At 37.5% G+C, this 20,248-nt stretch overlaps 1 protein-coding gene across 5 annotated transcripts in view; it reads left to right on the top strand.

The window, feature by feature from the left end:
* The window catches only part of LOC125454778 (tyrosine-protein phosphatase non-receptor type 14-like), a 278,893-nt gene extending 258,883 nt beyond the window's left edge, over positions 1–20,010 (top strand). For all 5 annotated transcript variants that reach the window (XM_059648575.1, XM_048535977.2, XM_059648573.1 and 2 more), the window contains 5 exons: positions 2,235–2,453; positions 5,713–5,841; positions 7,148–7,382; positions 10,397–10,560; positions 12,660–20,010. In XM_059648575.1, the coding sequence (XP_059504558.1) occupies positions 2,235–2,453; positions 5,713–5,841; positions 7,148–7,382; positions 10,397–10,560; positions 12,660–12,788 (876 nt within the window). In that variant the 3' untranslated portion in view covers positions 12,789–20,010. The remainder of the gene's footprint in view (positions 1–2,234; positions 2,454–5,712; positions 5,842–7,147; positions 7,383–10,396; positions 10,561–12,659) is intronic.
* Positions 20,011–20,248: the final 238 nt, after the last annotated feature.

Here is a 20,248-nt window from a genome sequence, read left to right as displayed (position 1 = left end):
CGAACGGCCTACTCCTGCTCCGAGTTCTTATGTTCTAAATAATGAGCAGGTTAAACTAAGGAGAGCCAATGGATGTTATCTACTTGGACTTCAAAAAGGCCTTTGAAAAGGTACCGCACAGAAGGCTCCTGACCAAGATAAGACCTCATGATGTTGAGGCAAGGTGTTAGCATGGATAGAAGATTGGCTGTCTGGCAGAATGGGGTTAAAGGGGTCTGTCTCAGGATGGCAGCCAGTGACAAGTGGGGTTCCACAAGGGTCAGTGCTGGGACCATAACTTTTCACTTTATACATTAATGATCCAGATGAAGGAACTAAGTTTGTAGACAATACAAAGATAGAGAGAGGGACAGGTAGTACGGAAGAGGTGGGGAGGCTGCAGAAAGATTTGGACAGGTTGGGAGAGTGGACAAAGAAGTGTCAGAGGGAGTACAGTGTGTGAAGTGTGAGGTCATGCACTTTGGTAAGAATAGAACAATGGACTATTTTCTAAATGGGGTGAAAATTCAGAAGTCTGAAGTGTAAAGAGACTTGGGAGTTCTAGTCCAAGATTCTGTCAAGGTAAACTGGCAGGTCGAGTCAATTGTTAGGAAGGCAAATGCAACTTTGGCATTTATTTTGAGAGGACTTGAATATAAAAGCAGGGGTGTACTTCTCTATAAGGCTCTAGTCAGGCCACATTTGGAGTATTGTGCACAGTTTTGGGCCCCATATATCAGGAAGAATGCACTGACCTGGAGCGGGTTCAGAGGAGGTTCAAGAGAATGCTGCCAGGAATGAAAAGCTTAATGAATGAGGAACATTTGAGGATTCTGGGTCTGTCCTTTATGGAGTTTAGAAGGATGATGGGTGATCTAATTGAAACTTACAGAATACTGAGTGGCCTAGACAGAGTGGGAAGATGTTTCCATTGGTAGGAGAGACTAGGACCCGAGGGCACAGCCTTAAAGTAAAGGGAAGACCTTTTAGAATGGAGACAAGGAGAAACTTCTTCAGCCCGAGAGTGGCGAATCTAAGGAATTCACTGCCTCAGAAGGCTGTGGAGGCCAGGTCATTGAGTATATTTAAGATGGAGATAGATAGGTCCTTGATTGTCAAGGAGATCAAGGGTTACAGGGAGAAAGTGGGAGAATGGAGTTGAGAAACTTATCAGCTTTGATTGAATGGCAGAGCAGGCTCAATGGGCTGAACGGCCTAATGTCTGCTCCGATGTCTTCCGGTCCTACATTGCATGTGAACTGAGAAATGTGTGCCCTGGCACCATCTAGTGATTATGTGTCTGAATTTCATAGAGAGTTAAATGTGGAGGGGCTAAAATTGGCCTGTGCTGGGGAGATGGGTTTGCAACAAATCGACAGTCTGGAATCAACTGCACCAGATTTTATATTCCATTGCCTTGGAAAGTATTGTGAAGAATTTTAATTTCAACCCAAATAAAATGACCATTGCAATTATGGCAAAAGTTTCCAAAAAGTGTTTGAAGTATTGTTCCGTGACTTTCTATGGAAAGTGTTGGGGGGTGGGATAGAATCAGTTGCTGATTAGCGATGAGTCCGTCACACAACTGACTTAGACTAAATTTACCCCCTAAATCTACTAAACCTTGGACAAAACAAAATTTGGATGCTTTGTATTTGCTTGTGGCATTTATTTAGAAGGTAGTTTTTAAAAATGTACTCCATTCTCACAAATCTTGGTGAGTAGAATATATCATGTGAGGTATTGAGAAAACCACATCTGCAAAATGTATAGCTCTATTCTAATGAATTAAATTGGAAGGACACCAAGATGTGAAGATAGATGAAATTAAAATAAATATTGTAGTTTACTACCATAATCTATAGTACATAAAAGAAATCAATATTTTCATTATAAAAGACATAGCCTAAGACTGACAGGAAGAGATCACAAAAATTAAACCAAACATAATGAAATAAAATCATACCACTGCAAAGTTTAAAAAAAAGTAACTTCCACGTTGTTTCACAGGTTGTCCCCATGAGTTACTGCGTTGTTGAAAAACTGTGTGGGCCAAACTATCTTAGAGGATTTGTCCAGAGCCAATCTTACAACTAGCAATATTAATCCCTCTATTGTCTCCCTACCATGTCAGTTAGTAGCAAAAATGATTGGGAATATTTCTAATGTGCCTGCTGTTATTACATTTACCATTTACTTTCAAGACATTGAATGGAACTCCACTAATGGCACCTTTTATTTTGGTGGAAATGCAGTGCAGAATGCTAGAAAGAAAGCTGGAAGAAGATATGGTGTTTACAGAATATGAGCAGATCCCAAAGAAGATGGTAGATGGTGTTTTCACCACAGCAACTCTTCCAGAAAATGCAGAGCGTAATCGTTTCAGGGATGTTGTTCCTTATGAGGAGAACAGGGTGGAACTTGTGCCAACCAAAGAAAACAATACTGGCTATGTCAATGCCTCCCACATCAAGGTGAGCATGTTTTTAAAGATTAAAGCATTGGCAATGTTGTGCCATCATATGTTTCCATAAATTACAGTAAATGTTACGTTTGAACTCCTGAATATCACAGTGACACATGAGCCTCAACTTATGGTGTATATTTACAAAGGTTTATCTTATCGTTGCTCATGTACATTTTTGAAAACTAGTTGAGAAGAAATGTGTGGAGTGATATTTCATAAAGAGCCACGTTATCAAATTTTTGTAAGCATGAGTTGAATCACTATTATTTCACTGCCCATACTGATGTTGATAACTATTTCAAAGGTTGATGGGTTAGAGTCTGTTCACGTTCAACAGTGGGTCTTTTGTGTATGCATTGTAAATACATACTGTTCTTAGATAGTTGGGCAGTTCCAATAATTGTTTACCAACTATTTGATTGGTTAGAATTACATCCCTTCAGGCTGCTTTATTTTCATTTGAGCATTCACTTATGGCTTTTATTTTGAGTGAAAGTTGTGCATCTTCAATCATGACAGAAGTCCTTAATTGTTAGAAATCTATTCTTAAAAGTAGATACAATAAATTTTACTTTCTGGAAGGACTATATTACCAGGCCTGTGACCTGAAATCAGCAGGTGAGTAATTTGTAGAATGAGTTTCAATGGGCTCCAGAGGTATTTTTACTTTCCTCAACTTTGTTATATTTGCGAAAGTGTTTCCTCTCTATTAATTGTTCCCCCAACAGCTAGAGGCTAACAGTCTTTAAGTTATTGCTGCACGTAGATATTTACACTGCACTCAATGATACTTCATATTGGAATGGATCCTACTCCTCAAACTTCATGGGATTCCCATGTTTTAATCGATCTCCCAAAATGTGTTGATTTTGTACTTAAAACCAAATTGATAAAGTCAACAGCACCCCCTTTTAGCAACAAAAACAGCCAACAGTAGACCTTCATAAGAACAATGGATACCAACTGTAGAGAGCAACATAATGATTTCACATGTTCTCAGTCCAAACTAGACATTAGAAAAATGGTAATATCCCATGTGACATTGCATGGTACATCAAAGCAAAACCTCTCAAATTCTATTTAAGTGATATAATTGTAAGTGTGTTTTAAAACAGTAGCCAGGAAACCTGACCCTCAATTCCCTGTGACTAACCCAACTGCCATTAGTCCATCAATAGCAGAGGACTGCTGTTTTGGGATCTTAGGAACTGTGAATGTGAATGTCTGTGCTGTTTTTTTGGCTACCATCAGATGTACAGCTTTCTCCTGAAACTGGCACAATGAGTTTAAAATATCTTACGTAAAGCCTTTTAGTGTTGTTGTTCTGGGACTTCAGTGCATTCTACCAAGTTTTGCATCTGAGTAAATTGAACTAGTGTGTCAAAATTGGTTAATTGTTTGATATTGTGATAACTTACAAAGCAGGCAAGAAGGTCATTATATTGAATATACTTTCAAGAGAGGTACAGTGGTTCATAATATCATTGAAAGCCTTAGCCACGTTTGCCACACAGACTTTTAACAAAAAGAACATGAAACATAAATGAAAAAAACTTCCTTTGTGTTCTCAACTTCAACTTACATTGGTACTTTATACTGCTTGGCCCACAAAGTAGGAAGCAGGTCTTAAGCTGCTAATTGTTACTTAAGGATCTAGTTTGATTGGACTGGTTCAAGTCAAGGATATGCTATCAACCTTTACCTTTGTACTACTAAACACCCAATATCCCATATCTACACTGTTGGTAAATCCAGAATTATTCCTGTTTGTGCTATGTTACACCACCATTCTACCCAATGAAAGGGTTTTTGCCTCCTCTACATATGACATTCTGTACATATATTACCTCAATGGATTCCGTGAACCACTGTCCAATAGAGACTGAAAATAGGCCAATAGCATTGTTGTGTTGTTGAATAATACTTGTTATTCAATAAGGCCAGAAACCTTCCCATTTTAAAGAAGGAAATATCATTCTGCAATATTGTGCCTGTTTAACAAAAGGAGCCGGTTACCACAGCAGATGTTGTGCAGAATTTAATGACGCCCCAAACCCCACCACTCCTGGAAGTGGGATCGGAGGTGGGGGATGGTTGGGGTCAGCCTTTTGATTGGGCAAGAGGATGTGAGACATGGACCACAGCACCTTAATTCCTCCACTCAATCAGTGTCAGGGCAGGAGGCTGGAGGATGGACTTCCTGGCTCGAGGCCAATTGAGAGGGTCATAAGTAGCCACTTCCTGCAAGCAGGCAGGGACACGTCATGCAAGGAGACTGTCCCATTTTCCTGTTGTCTCTTTGGGGTAGTTCCTTTGTTTTCAGGCACTCAGCCTAATTGAGGGATCCTACATCACCATAGGAGTCTCATTGAAAGCAACCAATCTGCTTTTTGCCTTTGACCCTCTTTACCTCTAAACCACTGCTGTTAACCTCCTAGCAGACCCCCATCTCATCCGCAGTCACCCCTCTTTGGGGATTCAGCCACAATCTTCGAGTTCAGCCCAAACGTTATACTAGCAGTGGCCCCACTCCCGGTGGTGCAGCAGGTACAGGAGATTTCCAGCTTCTGGCCCACACTGCATGGAAGTGGGATTTCAGCCATGCTGGGAACTAGATCACATGTGGCGCTGAATACTGTCCAAGTATATGCCAAATTATCTGGCTACTGTATCTGGTCTCCCAGAAATAAGTACTGCAGGATTCCCCCAGACTTCCCAAACAATGGGAGTTATTATCTCCCTACCCTGCTCCCCCCCAAAAAAGACCAAAGTCAGAATTAAATTTTGCCCATTCTGTCTGGCTTTTGGATGTAGATTAGCTATTCTATAACCAGCAACATGTCTCCATGCCAGCATCACAAAAACACTGCTTATTGCACCAGTGTCATATTTCACTATCATTTACCATGTGATATTTCTGAGCTCAATTACCAGCAGTCACAAATCCCAGCTCATTTTATGCCGTGGCCCCATGTTTACTTGGAAGAGGAGTTAATTGCCACAACTCAATCTACACAAAGGACTACTGTAGCCAGCAAATTGGAAAATTTATTTCATCAGCCTGAATGCATTCTTACCCACGTGCCAGTGGTAACAAATGGGTGTGTTGCCATGGTGTGCTGCACAGTCTTTCAAGAAATTTTTTTTTTAAAAAATAGAAGGTATGCTTTTTGTAGTTGGAATGGGGAGATTCTTTTCAAGCACATAATGGATAATACTAATTCATGCAGACTGTTTGTTTATATTTTCTTCTGTATAATTGTCAGGTTACAGTTGCTGGAGAGGACTGGCACTATATTGCCACGCAGGGACCCCTGCCACATACATGCCATGACTTCTGGCAAATGGTTTGGGAGCAAGGGGTGAATGTTATTGTCATGGTTACAGCGGAAGAAGTAAGTTCTGTGTTTTTGTGTTTAATATTTCTAACAAAGGACACTGCAGGAAATTGTTGAACACAATGTTCATTTTGCTGTTAAACAAAGCTTCCTGTTGATGGGTGTAAATGCATGGTGGTTTGTAGGTCTTGAACTTGCAATGTTTCACTTGGAAGCATTTCTCATTATGTTATCTCAAGTACATAAAACACCTTATCCAACATATGTAAAATAGCAAATGGGTAGAGGGACTGCTCAGTTTCTTCTGGCCACAAGAGTGCTATAAGATTAAATTTCTTCTGGGACCATATGACCAGGTATCACACTACTGCTGTCATTCTTTGTTCAAGTTTAGAATAAAGAAAATTATTTCATTTAGGGGAAAGAAGTCACCAAAGTTGAGGTGAATAAGCCCATTTGAAGTGTGAAGATATCAATATGAATTAACCAAAGTACCTTAAGTAAAGGGGAAAACCCAGGTTTAATGCTAATCTCAAGTATCAAGTTCAAGTAGATCAGATATTGATGGTGCCTGTCCTCTATATTCCTATTCAGTGCTATATATGGAACATCAAATGGGACAAAGCAATATTTGGACCCAATGTCACCTATCACTTCTGAATTTTGAAATCTGAACCAGTATTTCATAACTCCAGTTTTAAAACTGTATAGTAGCTTCTGTCATGTAGTGTCGCTATAGGCCAGGAAATGTTGTAGAGAGCTGGTATAGTGGGGATCTTGTGGAGATTGTAAGAGTTGTCTAAATAGAATTGGATATAATACTTGCACCTTCTTCTAGTCTTCATAAACCTGAACTACATTAAATCTTTCACAAATGCATATCTTCAATTAAAGTAACATAATCTAGGGGATACCATACAGTTCCTGGAAAGGGAGGAGGAAAAATGGTAAAATGATTTCTTTCAGTGTGTTAATTGCATATCCCTCCTTCAGATACTCAAGCTATTTCTCTGGTGTTCCACAATCTATTGGCAGATTGATCTTATAGCCTACTTATGCTGTCACAGTAAAAGATTTTGTTTCCTAATTATCATTCAGCTGCTCTTGGTGAATTAATTCCTCCTGTGAATAAAGTAATATCATTGCTCTGACATTTAAGAAGTAAACTGTTACAGGAAATAGGATTTTGTTCTTTTTTAATTATAATCTTTAGTGCGTTTGTTTATTCTTTCTACATAATGATTGGTGATGTGTAAAGGGACTGTGCTTGAAGGAAATTATGATCAATTATATTTTTCTTTCTAAAATGAAAATCCTGAAATTAAGCTTTCTAGTATTAATGAACTTACCCTTTCTCACATAGGAGGGAGGAAAACCAAAGACCCATCGATACTGGCCCAAACTGGGCTCGAAGCACAGTTCAGCAACTTATGGGAAGTTTAAGGTGACAACCAAATTCCGCACAGATTCTGGTTGCTATGCAACTACAGGTTTAAAGGTCAAGCACCTTTTGTCTGGACAGGAAAGGACTGTGTGGCACTTGCAGTACACTGATTGGCCAGACCATGGCTGTCCAGAAGATGTACAGGGTTTTTTGTGTAAGTACCACAATATATTATGCAACGTAGGCCAAACAAAATGAAGCATTAACTTTATCATTTCAATAAATTGATTCTTTTAATAAGTCTCAATTAGAATCCAGTGTAAAGCATTTGTATACTAAACATCACTGTTTGCTTTAAAGCAGCAACATTTATAAAATATTTAAACTGTGGTCTATAGAACATATGTAGCCGGCAAACTGATCCAAGAAACCAAAAGAATGCAGTGTTTCCTACTAGTTACTGGCTCCACTTAAATTTTGTGTGGCTGGAGTTTTGGAAAATGCTGTTTTTAGACTTATTGTTGGATAAATTTTAAATTGGACTGGTTAGCTAAAGTAAATCAAGAAGCATGTAAATTAATAGCAGAATGGAGGTACGTTTTACACTGCATTATAAGTGCCTACTTGTGCGGTCCCAAGGTCAAAAAAACACCTTGAAAATTTTTGCTTCAGAATTCAAGACACAGCCAGATAACACTGTTATAATGTTGCAGTTTGGTTGATAGGCAGAACATTTGAATATCTCGCACCTCTCAGGAAATGCCAACTTCAGTTCATGCTTTCGGCAAGCATTCTAAAATTTGCAAAGTCGAATGTTGCACTTACAACTGTAACAACACAGCACAGGATTTTTTCTTGATACCACCTCAAATTGATCCTTGAGACAAGACTCAACAAAACTCCAGAGTTAAGCAGTTCGATACTATACTTCATCCCCAAGTACGCATAACCACGAAGACTCTTCAAAGAATACTATTAAATGATGCATCACCTTTTCTTTTTAAAATAGCTAATCCTTCCGTATGGGAACTAAGTATTTGAAAAACTGCAATAAATCATTTTAAAATAGAGAACATGCTGTGAGGAAGAATGGTTCATACAATTTTGTACCAAGAATGTTGTATAGGTGGTCTTAGTTGTGAATGACATTACTGCTTGCCTAATTGTGCAGTGGAAATAGAAATAATTATGTTAGATACATTTTAATATTTAATTGCTGGTTTTCAAAGGCTCAGTACAAAGAAATATTTATAAGGTAATTAGGATTTGATGTCCTGAGGACATCTGGAAATGGCAAATAACTACTAGCATGCCAATATCACCTACTGGCAAAGTGCAAAAAGAAACAAAACACAAGGCTAATATATTCTATCAATTATTTTCCTCTTCCTAATAATATTTGCTTGAACTCTGAATTTTATTCTCCATCTCTGGAAGCTGCTCCTACCTGCAGACATATGGAGCTGGATTTTCATCAAGAAGATGGATAACTGGAGTCAGGAAAGGTCCTGATCCTGCAAACCCATTCCCAATAAGGAAACCTCCATACTCCATATTTTGATTCCAGGAATGCATGAGTGGGATGGAGTTAGGACCACTGCCACTGGAGGCAGGCTTGAGATAACAGTTAAGGACGGGGAGGCTATCTGGCCAGAAGATTTAGTTTTTTTGTGGGACATCAGCACAGCTGATCATAAAAGTCAGGCTCTCAACTCCTTATCCCGGTCAAACCCAACCATCCCAACATTATACCTCCACCTCCAATGTTTCTGCAAAACTCTCTGGAATCTCCATGCTCCAGTTCTCCTCTTGCATCCACTATGTCCAGTATCCTCATAATCTACCATTTACACCAGAAATGAGCCATTTACACGTGTGGAAAGTCCTTGAAATGCTCATGAAACTGACATGATAAGCAGAAGAGTTTTGAAAATCTGCTGATAACAGGGACAGCACAGCTTGCATCTTCAAAATGGTCAATCAACCACAGCCACCGAATTATTGACAAAAAAGTGTTTATCCATTTTACCCCTTTTAATCTTCTACAAATAAGCACACAGGCATTGACAAACCTCTGAAAGAATAACTTATTGCAAGATGCTAAGGATGTGAGTAGTAAATAGCTTCCAGCCCTATCTGTGGCTGTTAATATTGCTTGCTGAGCTAAATGAATGTGTCATTTTTGAAACTCAGCCACACAGTAATAATGAGGCCATTGGCAACTTTATTCACATAAAAGAAGTTAGATAGATGGCCTTAACATTTGTTTTTTACAAATGATGGGACATTATAAGGATAACAAAGATTAAAACCCAATTAAGCCAGAAATTCTGAACCCTAAAAACGTATCTGTATATGTGACCAACCACCATATTACCCATGTTTAAATATTGAAAGAATAAATTAACGAAGATTGTCAGGCTGTAATGCGATGACCTGAAGAAGCTGCCTTGAGATGAACAGCCCTCTTGACATGGAAGTACACTGTGGTTCACCTGAATCCACTGAACTGCTGTTGCTCCAAATTCATTATTCATATGTGCACTCATTTACATGCCATGCAAAAGTAAATAATTTTACAACAAACTCACTTATAATGCCTAAAAATTGAACTTCAGTTGTAAATAATGTTAACTGAACTTTGAGATCTGGTTTTATCCTAAGAAGACAAAATTAAAAACCAGCTGTCAAAAAGTCATGCTGGACTTGGGGAAAAATTCAAATCCCTATTAGATTCCTCTGACTGGGCTAACCATTACTTTGTGTATAATCATTTCTGCCCTTGAAGTTCTAGGCATTTCACACAATCTGCCGTAGAACCCCAAATGGTGGTTTGCAACCACCTAAATTCATCTTCACTTTATTGAGTGAAATTGTGGCAGACAAGACCTTAACGCCAATAAAATACCCTAAATAGTCACTAATCATTTGCCTTCACAAATCCTTTCAATTATTAAAAGTATGGCACTTGAAAGGAGGTTTCATTTTGGGGTCAGGTTTGCAGCGGTTGTGGATGCTGGGAGGTGAAGAATTTGGGTGGAGGAACATTAAATCTTCTTTTATGTTCAGCATTTCAGGCATTCCTCTTTACTAAATTGTAGTCAGTTTAACTGTTTCATCCAGCTCAAGGTCAGTTTTGCAGTGTTGACAGCCAGCAAGCTACTTACTGCAACCTCCAGCACCAAGTTTTTGTTTGGAACATCAATCCTTTCTGTTCTAATTTTTCAGCTTATCTCGAAGAAATTCAATCTGTCCGTCGACATACAAATAGCATGCTGGATTCTACCAAGAGCTGCAACCCACCAGTAGTTGTGCATTGCAGTGCAGGAGCTGGAAGAACAGGAGTGGTGATTCTAACAGAAGTTATGGTTGGTTGTTTGGAGCATAATGAGGTGAGTGCAACAGATATTTTTGAAAGTGCATTTGATCTACTTTTAATCCATGGTGTGCTGATTAGCAGTTAGCTTATCGATTTGGTCTTCACCAAATTTTACACAGTATTTCCAAACCATCTGTATGTTGCATAAAAATGGAACAGCGATTATGTCATTAGAGATAATGGGAACTGCAGATGCTGGAGATTCCAAGATAATAAAATGTGAGGCTGGATGAACACAGCATTTATTCCAGTTCCCTCCCCCCATCCGCCTCTCTGATGAAGGGTCTAGGCCCGAAACGTCAGCTTTTGTGCTCCTGAGATGCTGCTTGGCCTGCTGTGTTCATCCAGCCTCACATTTTATTATCTAGCGATTATGTCATTGTTGGGTTCTGCTCCTAATTAAGTCGCCTGACAACCTGAAATAGACTGAAGATAGAAGGAGAAAAGAATGTTGACCACTGTTCTTCCACGTTGGCCTCAGTACTTTGTACTGTTTTATTGGTTATTTCATTTGCCTGCATTCCTGAGCACTGATGTTCTCTTCCAATAAATACGAATATTCATTGTGTGCATTTTCCTAAACTTGGCATTTTAGTGAGTGAAACTTCTCCGTAAATTTGCGATAAGTACTAGTTTGCCACTGATCCTCAATTCCATGAGCATTTTTAAAGAAAAAATCTCTCCACTTCCAAACCATCTTTGCATATCAGTTTGGGGAGAGATAGTAGGAACTGCCGATGCTGGAGAATCTGAGATAACACGGTGTGAAGCTGGATGAACACAGCAGGCCGAGCAGGAAAGCTTGACCTTTCGGGTCAAGACCCTTCTTCAGAAAAAAAAAGTTCTTTTTCTGAAGAATGGTTCCAACCCAAAATGTCAAGCTTTCCTGCTCCTCTGATGCTTCTTGGCCTGCGGTGTTCATCCAGCTTCACACCATGATATTGCATATCAGTTTGTATCTGTTTCTTGACATTAGTATTAAAGTCATTATCTAATATTAAAGTCAATGTTTTAGCCTTAGTTGTGTTGGAAGATTTTGAATTATTGTGAAAAATTTTACATTAGGAATTAGTAACAATCATATTAGGTTGATGGTTAGTTTATTAGGTTATTCTTTATTCTTGGCTTGATTATTCCACTACATAGTTACTGGCTTCCAAACTGGGTAGCCAGGATATAACAGAAAATCCAATGAAATTTATAGAATTGGAAACAAGATTTTTATTGCACATAATATCTCACACCTATTTGGAAAACCAATTGATACAAATTATGTATCTAAACCTGTAAACTGCCGACTTAATCTGTAGCTCCTCTAAACGATTGGAGCATCATACTGCATCTTTGAATCTGCAGTTTTTTCATTGTTGTTGGATCCTTATTATGGGATGAGCCAAAGCTAAAAGTCCAGCACAAAATAATAAATGTGTATTTTCTGAAGATAACTAAGTAAGACAGATAAGGATGCTTATTAGTTGTTGTATATAAGCAGGTAGCATGACTGTCTATCAGACTTTTTTGTCAAAACAGGCCGTGAAGTCATAAAGGATTTGACAGAACATTTCTGCGGGTATTCCTTTCTTTAACTTAATAATATAAGAAGGCAGTAAGGATCAAGTGCTGAGTATTTTTTCCTTCTCCCTCCGTCATTCTCCCCTGCTTCTTAAAAACAAAGTATTTCATTTGCCTGAAGTGCCTAACGTAGAGGAGATCCTTTAAAGTTTCAAGGCAACTGTTGTGTCTTCAGGGTCTGGGCTGTGTCATGTCTTGCTCCACACTCTGCACCCCATCTAGAATGCATTATTTACATTCTTTAATTGAATCTATTATTTCTGAAAGTCAGTGTTAGTTATCCAATATCAAAGTCCACCCTTGGGATAAATGAGAAAAGCAACAAAACTTTAATCAGACTATTTTCAACTTTGGAATAATTATGAAAAACGTATTGTGGAATCTTTGAAACAAAAACTATCTTTTTCAAAGCTCATATTCTTGGGTATAATACTTGTTTAATTGTTTATTTTTTCAATCTATTTTCCTGTATTACATTGGATTTTTAAGACAATCTATCAATTTGTGTAATAACATTTTGCCATTGCTGTTCTGTTTCAGAAGCTGGAAGTGCCAGCTATGCTGGGATTTCTCCGACAACAGAGAATGTTAATGGTTCAAACAATAGCTCAGTACAAGTTTGTCTACCAGGTGCTCATTCAGTTCCTGAAGAACTCTCGGTTGATTTAGATGTGAATTCACAAATGCTGTATTTAAACAACCTTAATAATTAGCAGTGGAAATGGAGCTAGCTTTCTTTCCAAGAAAAAGTGCAGCTCAGTACATCAAGCTTCTGTCAAGTGATACCTTGATTTTCAGAACTGTGCCCTTTACTTGTTGAGCATTTTGTTGATGTTAAAGCTGCTTTTGAATCCTTCCATAGAATTCTAAAGTACTGAACATAATAGTAAGAAACGGGACATTCTGTGTGCACACTTAACATGAGTGAATGGTGGCGTTCTTTTGCAGTTGCTGTGCTTCTGGTTGCACAGTGATATTCCAGAATGATGTTTTCCAACTAAACAAATGGAGCACTGTCCACCTTGTAGACTTGTCAAGAAGATGTACAATCAAGAGCTAAAAGTATGTTGGAATTGCTGTTGTATTAACTTGAGCAATATTCCTTTAACATTGCCTTGGTCTCATTGTTAAAAGACCTAAAAGTATCAGAGGGACTGGTCCATTTCATAGTAATTTGAGGATGACCTACTGAGTTCACAAACCTTTAAGTGATATTATTTTTTGTATAATTGGGAAAACCTGGTTTGCATAGTTGTATTTGCGATTTTGAGCTGATTATTACTGTTAAAAATAGATGGTAAAAACACACAGATGATTTGCTAGATTACTTTGATTATTTAGTATGAAAACAATGGCAGCTCAAACTTTAACCTTTTTGAACAGCTGCTTGCCTTGACACTGTTTCTTGGCATGATTTCAAACATTTTGGATGCAGTTATAGACTGCTCCTCAAGGGGGCAATATTTCAAGGAGTACAGGACACATTTATGGCCACAGCAACATCAGACCTTATGTATAAATAGAAGTTATATGGATGTCCCCAGTATTCTGGTGGTTTCACTGGTGATTAGTGACAGGATCGAAAGAGATACTCTTCCCATAAATAGCAGGAGATTCTCATGAAAGAGGTTGAGACACATGACTGTGGCACCATCAATTCTGTGTTGACATTTCACTTTGTTTAGTGTTATTTAGCTATTTTTAAGGAAGCCAGAATCTTCCACAACACAACATGTCAGGAGTTCTCAGAGAGTTAAACATTCAGCAGCTGCAGATAATTGCACAAATGAGATATATCTCCCAGAAAGGGAAACATTTTCTGCGTTGGGAGTTAATCAGATGGGATATTTGTGGTTGATTTATCTGGCTGTATAATCATCTGGGTCAGTCATTCAGCAAAGACAGTGCATGTTGCTATCACAGACAAGGGACGAAACTTTGCTACTTGTCCAAAAGAGTAGTAGTGTTTCACTAGCTTTTTTAAATGATTTAATCAGCAAATCTACTGTAGATTATAGAGTGGGGCATTGATTGGCATAACACTTTAACATTGGAAATATTTAAATAGTATGACGTGGGTTTATTCCTGTAGAACTCTAGTGATTTACCGATTTTAGTCTTGCCCATTTTCAGGAATGTTGGATTGCTTTCTTGAAGGACAAAAGGAAAATCGGTCATATGGAGGTAGATTCACACACACACAAGCAGTACTACAAGAAGCCTGGCAGCATGTTACTACTTGCCTGGTAATTAAGGTCTGGTTGTATTGCAAAAACAGGAAAACTTTCAAAAGATGTTTGACCCTTAAACTTTAGATTTAAAAAAAAAATTCAGTTGAAACTGCCAATTGATGCCTGGTCCCCTAATTGTAACTGCAGTATTTTATTCTGTGACTAACACACCAGGCATTGTGTTTAATGAGTTTTGTTTTTATTTTTAAACTGAGTTGTCTTCTAAAGTTGGCTTCAAGCATTAGAATTCATGCTGAGTTGTGTGTTACACAGACTTGACTCAATGAATGAAGCTACTTGCAACTCTCCACAAACTACAGAAAATGCTGAAAAGACTCATCTGGTCAAGTATCAGCCCTAGGCCTAAACATTAGTCACTTCATCAATGGCTTTCCCTCTAACGTAAGTGCAATGTTTGCTGATGATTATGCAGTATTCAATACCACTTGTGATTCCTCAGATAGTGTAGCAGTCTGTGCATTCATGCAACAAGACTTAGTAGAGAACACTGAGCTGTATGTTCATATGTGGTAAGAAAAAATTCATGGCACACAAGTGCCAGGCAATGACCATCTCCAACAAGAGAGAATAATACCATCTCCCCTTAACATTCAACAGCACCACTGAACATCTCATCATCAAAAGCCATTGACTAGAAACTGAACTGGTCCTGCCTCATAAATACTGTAGCTACAAGAGTAGTTCAGAGGCTGGGATATACAGTGCATAACTTATCTCTTGACTCCCCAGAGTCTGACAATCATCTACAATGCCCAAGTCAGTAATATGAAGGAGTCCTCTCCACTTGCCTGGATGAGTGATGCTTCAACATCTCTCAAGAAGCTCACCGTCACACAAGATAAAGCAGACCTCTTGATTGGCACCATATTAAACAACTTGAACAATCACTGCCTCAACCAGTGATACACAGTGGAAGCAGTGTGCACCATTTGCAAGATGCATTGTAGTAACTTGCAAAGCCTCCTTCAACAGTACCTTCACATCCACAATTTCTACCACTTAGAAGATTAGGGACAACAAATGCATTGGAACACCATTACCAGCAAGTTTCCCTCTTAGTGTCAGAACATGCTGGCTTGGAATTATATCACCACTCCTTTACTGTCATTCAAATCACAAACCTGTAACTCCTCCCTAATAAGACTGTAGCTCTCCCTTACAGCACATGGACTTCGGTGTTCAAAGTGACTTACTGCCACCTTCTCAAAGTCAGTTGGGAGTAGCAATAAATGCTAGCCTGGCCACCAAATGCTCACAAAAGTAGGGTTCATGTTTCAGTTCTGAGTTCTAAAATATTAACTGTTACACGCTGCACAGATACTGCCTGTCTTGAGTATTTCCAGCATTTTCTAGGTGTGTTTCAGTTTTTCAGGATCTGCTCTATTTCTTACTCTAAAATTAAAGCAAATTGACATTGTGAGGAAGAGCAATGTGTATAAGAAAAAAAGACATCTCTAATGTAAAAGAGAAAGAAAAACCACTCCATGTGGAGTAATAGTGTTATTTTAATTTATTTTATATATTTGTTCCGTTAACTAATTTAAGTTACCAGATCTTTTTGAAGACTATAAGCATTAAACAAAAATAACACGAAATGGTCAATTTTATTTCTGAATCTTACTACTTTTTATACAAATAACTGGTACCAAATATAAGACATTAGAAGGATATTTCCATTGTTATCCATTTTTAATTTGAAGCATTCTTTTTGCAACAACTACATTTTTTTCTGCACTGCAGAGAAAAAGATGTTTATATAACTGGAGGTTAAGTATTTTAAAATTGACCATTGTCTTAACGTTTGTAATATGGTCATTCCTATAAATATTAGGACAAATTATTTTGATCTCTGGGAAGATTTTTTTTAATTGTAAGAGGAAAATCAATTTGATTCATTGTCGTTTTTGTTACATTTCAATAGAGATTCTTAAATAAACTATCTGTTCATGAACAACTATGTAAATTATTTCTTGCAAATCAGTAAGCGTTTGAGTAATTTAAAGAAATTTACCGAAACATCAAACAATCCTCATCAATAGATTCATGGAATAGATTTTTTTTTATCTTGATGGCAAAATATTGTGCCAGTTCTAAAAACGTTAATAAAGATAGCAGCACTAAAACAAGACAGACTAAAACAAGACAGACAGGTCAAAACAGCTTTTCATGTACTACTGTGTAAGCCTCCATGACTAGATAGTCATGCCTTCCTGTAGATAGTATGGATCACCCAACTTTGACAGCTAGATATTTGTCAGGGCATTCTGTTAGCATGATGGTACAATACTTAGGTTATTTAATTTTCAATAGGCAAACTGCATTATTTTTTATTATTAATGGTAAGGAGAGAAGGCAATCTTCCCAACAACTTTACAGAGGGGATAGTGCTCCTTTTTTTGACTGACTGTTTCTAATTGATTATTTTTACTCTGAGCTTGCTGTTGCTCAGTTGTGGAAAAAAAGACTTATATGAACTGATTTATGAACTACAACATGTTACAGGTGCAATCCAAGTTTAAATAAAAATATCAACCAGCATTTACACACACCTTTCTCAGTAAAAAGGAATGAATGCTGTGGGTGGAAGGTAGCTTCAAAATTAAATTACAGAAATTACTTATGCAGAAATACAGTTAGAAAACAAATTTTAAATAACTTCCCTTAAGATGACATAACCGATGAGCAAAAGCCAAAGAAAGCCACCTGCAAACTTGTCATCACCAGATGCAAAAATGATCAAGTACATACATTGTCAGAAATTGTATATTTTTTAGAACTGAGAGAAAACAATGTTTAATAAAAACATATGGTCGTTGGCAAAAAATTCAGAAGATTGAAGACTGGAATGTAAAAGAAAATAATACAAAAGATAAACACTCTGGGTGAAGGTGCTATAATCCCTTTAATAATAACTAGCATTAAGTTTAAGCAAGGTTCGGGTTGGATATTAAACAATGTGCAAGTCTGGATTGTTTCAGTTTTGATCACGGTGCTGGGTATGGTATGTAAACTAAATATATGTGACATGCAGGCTTTGAAATCCCTTGCATGCTGCTTCTTGCCCTTTGACAACTGCTAGGTTTAATAGGAAAACACCTGATTCCTATGGGACAGACGTGAGTTAGCGCCAGAAGAGGCAAATTGCTGCTGCCTACTGCATGCATTTGAAAATTCAGGGTTTGCCTACCATGGGATGGAATAGTCAGTCCAGCCCTGCTCCACTTTGCAAGTCGAGCCATTTGCTTTCCAATACCTCATGTAAGAACATGATTGAAACGTTTCTCTAGTCTGTATCCATTGGGTGGTACTCACTTTCGCTCATTCGAAGACCTATACCATAAATCGCTAGATGTATTGAACGCTGCAAATATCTGGGTTGTGACTGAGTTAGAATATTGCAGCATTAGAAGTCCCGGCACAGATTCAGTTCCCTGGTAATTTGGCTTGTAAGATTTCACTCCTTAACAAGGCATTGGGAAATTACTAATGAAAATGGAGTCTCACTGAAATTATGACAAGGGGTGGACAGAAACCCCAAGGAATTTCAGGGTTGTCGCTCAGTAGAATATTTTAGATGAACCCCTAAACCGTGCATTGATTATCAGTAATTGACAGGTGAAAATATGTTTTTCAGACCACTTCCTAGAAGCTAAATTTCACACACAGTGCTGCATGGTCGGAGGGGAAAAAAAGTGAGGAGAAATGGAATAACTTTAAATGGTTTAGATGCTCACAGATTCAGTGGGTTGGTGAGAAGTTCAAAAACCCTTGTGGGGAACCTTGTTATTAAAATTGTCATATCTAAGATGGCTGGCTCACTGTGACTTTGCAAGCTCTTTCCACTGACTAATACTGTTAACTGATCTTAATTTGTGTATTTATATAATTTAACAGTTTGGATTAAAGTCCAGTCTGAGTTTTTAATATGCTAATATCCGTATTGTGTCTCAGTATTTTTTTGGCTCTTCAATATTGCTAAGGTTTGAATTGTTGGAACACGTGCTGTTGAACAGTGTTCTATATTGATTGCCAAATGATTGCCATATCTGAAATTGCAACACATTCGTTGCAAACCTATCACATATTGTATTTGATGTTTGGAAATGCTGAATGGTTGGTGGTTGACCAATTTTTAACGTTGCTCTGATTGTTGACTTAGTATGTTTTGAGCAGTAATCAAGCGCCAAAACCTATTTGTTGTTTTTTGTTAAAAATGCTTTTGAATGTACACATTTTTTAATGCCTCTGTGATGTGTCTTAGGACTGTTTTTAATATGTTAAAGGCGCTATATAATTTTTATATATATGAATAAATGCATTTATCACTGTAGGTTTGAGGTGCACCCAGAATCCTTTTCAGTTTTTGGCTTAAACTTTGACCAGTTATTCAGATTCAAAGTTAGGTGGGCCCAATTGGAAACCATGTACTGCACAGTTAGCTGTGCATTACCGCCAAAATATTAGGATATTTACCACAAGCAGCTCTGGAAGTCTTTTTTTGTTTAAAACTTGCTGTTTTAAATAATAAGTCATACAAGATCAATATAAAATCATTAGTTTATCTAATGAAAAATAAGGTCATGACAACTTTGCTATATAACAAATACAAATTTGTTGTACACTATATTGAAAAGTAGTGGGGAAACTTGCTAAAATTTCTGTCTTTGTATAACTATAACTCACCTTGTTTGTGTGCCAACTTTAAATGTACCAACTAACCCTTATGTAAAAATTGAAAGAGAGTTTTGTGCTGGAATCCACCAGAATACTGAACTGTCTACCCTTACACCATTTAACTATTGGCAGAATGGACTGGATTTAATAAATTTACTAAGTCCATTGTCTAACCTTGTGTTACATATTCCGAATTGATAGTGATCGATTAAGGAATAAACATATGTTGCTTTAAGAGAACATTCCTGTCATATTCATTAATACATATGGACATTTATGTAAGCAGTGAATGAAAGACATTAAGACTTACATTGATAGGGTTAAGCATGTTGGTCCCTATCTTTAACAAGTAGGATTGTGCTATCAATTGCCAAATTCAACTGATACACACGTGATCTTACTCATTAATAATGAAACCAGCACCAAGTTTAGAACTAGAGATGCACATTCACTTGGTCAAAAAATAAAAATTGATTGCGGTATGAGTGATAACTGACAATAATAGTAACTGATTCCCTATATCTATTGAAAGGATATCTTTGAACAAGTTCAAAGGCACATCATGAACAACGATTTTAATTTTTCATTAGTGATCTCTTATGGCGATGTCCACGTGGTTTCTTTATAAAAAGAAACTTACTAATTTCCCATGGCTTCCACAGATTCTAACTGGACAGGTCAGTTAATTTTTAGCATCAATGTGCCGATAGTGGATTCAATTGAAATTGTTCCTTGCTCTAAACCACTGCTCTGCATCTCATTTGGAAATAAGCCCTTAATTAGCACAAAAAAGCCTATAAATGTGTGTTATACTAACTCAGTGAAAAGGCATCTGCCCTCATAATTTATATTCTCAACCTATTGTGTTTCTATGTCTGAAAATGTATAACTTTGTGACAGGAAGTTTTAAGTCCATGCCATGTTGGAGTTGCAACAAAAGTGGTTTTAACTACAATGAGTGGAACTGTCTTCTGCTTGAAAACTAACTGTGCATGCTTATTACATCAGGTATATATGCATTCTGATAAGTGTATAAGCTTTTGTTTCCAGTTTTAGTATAAAACTGTGATACTACATGACAGTATTTTACATTTGATCTTGCTGCCTGTTGTTTTCTATGGATACTGAGACCATTCAGCATTGCTTCACATGACTTGTCAAAACAAAATTATCACTCATTTCTTTCTATGTCTTGTGTAAATA

The sequence above is a fragment of the Stegostoma tigrinum genome, chromosome 9 (genome assembly GCF_030684315.1).
Source record: "Stegostoma tigrinum isolate sSteTig4 chromosome 9, sSteTig4.hap1, whole genome shotgun sequence".
Taxonomy (NCBI): Eukaryota; Metazoa; Chordata; class Chondrichthyes; order Orectolobiformes; family Stegostomatidae; genus Stegostoma; species Stegostoma tigrinum.
The sequence above is the reverse complement of the archived record's forward strand: the minus strand, read 5'-3'. Positions and strand labels throughout refer to the sequence as shown.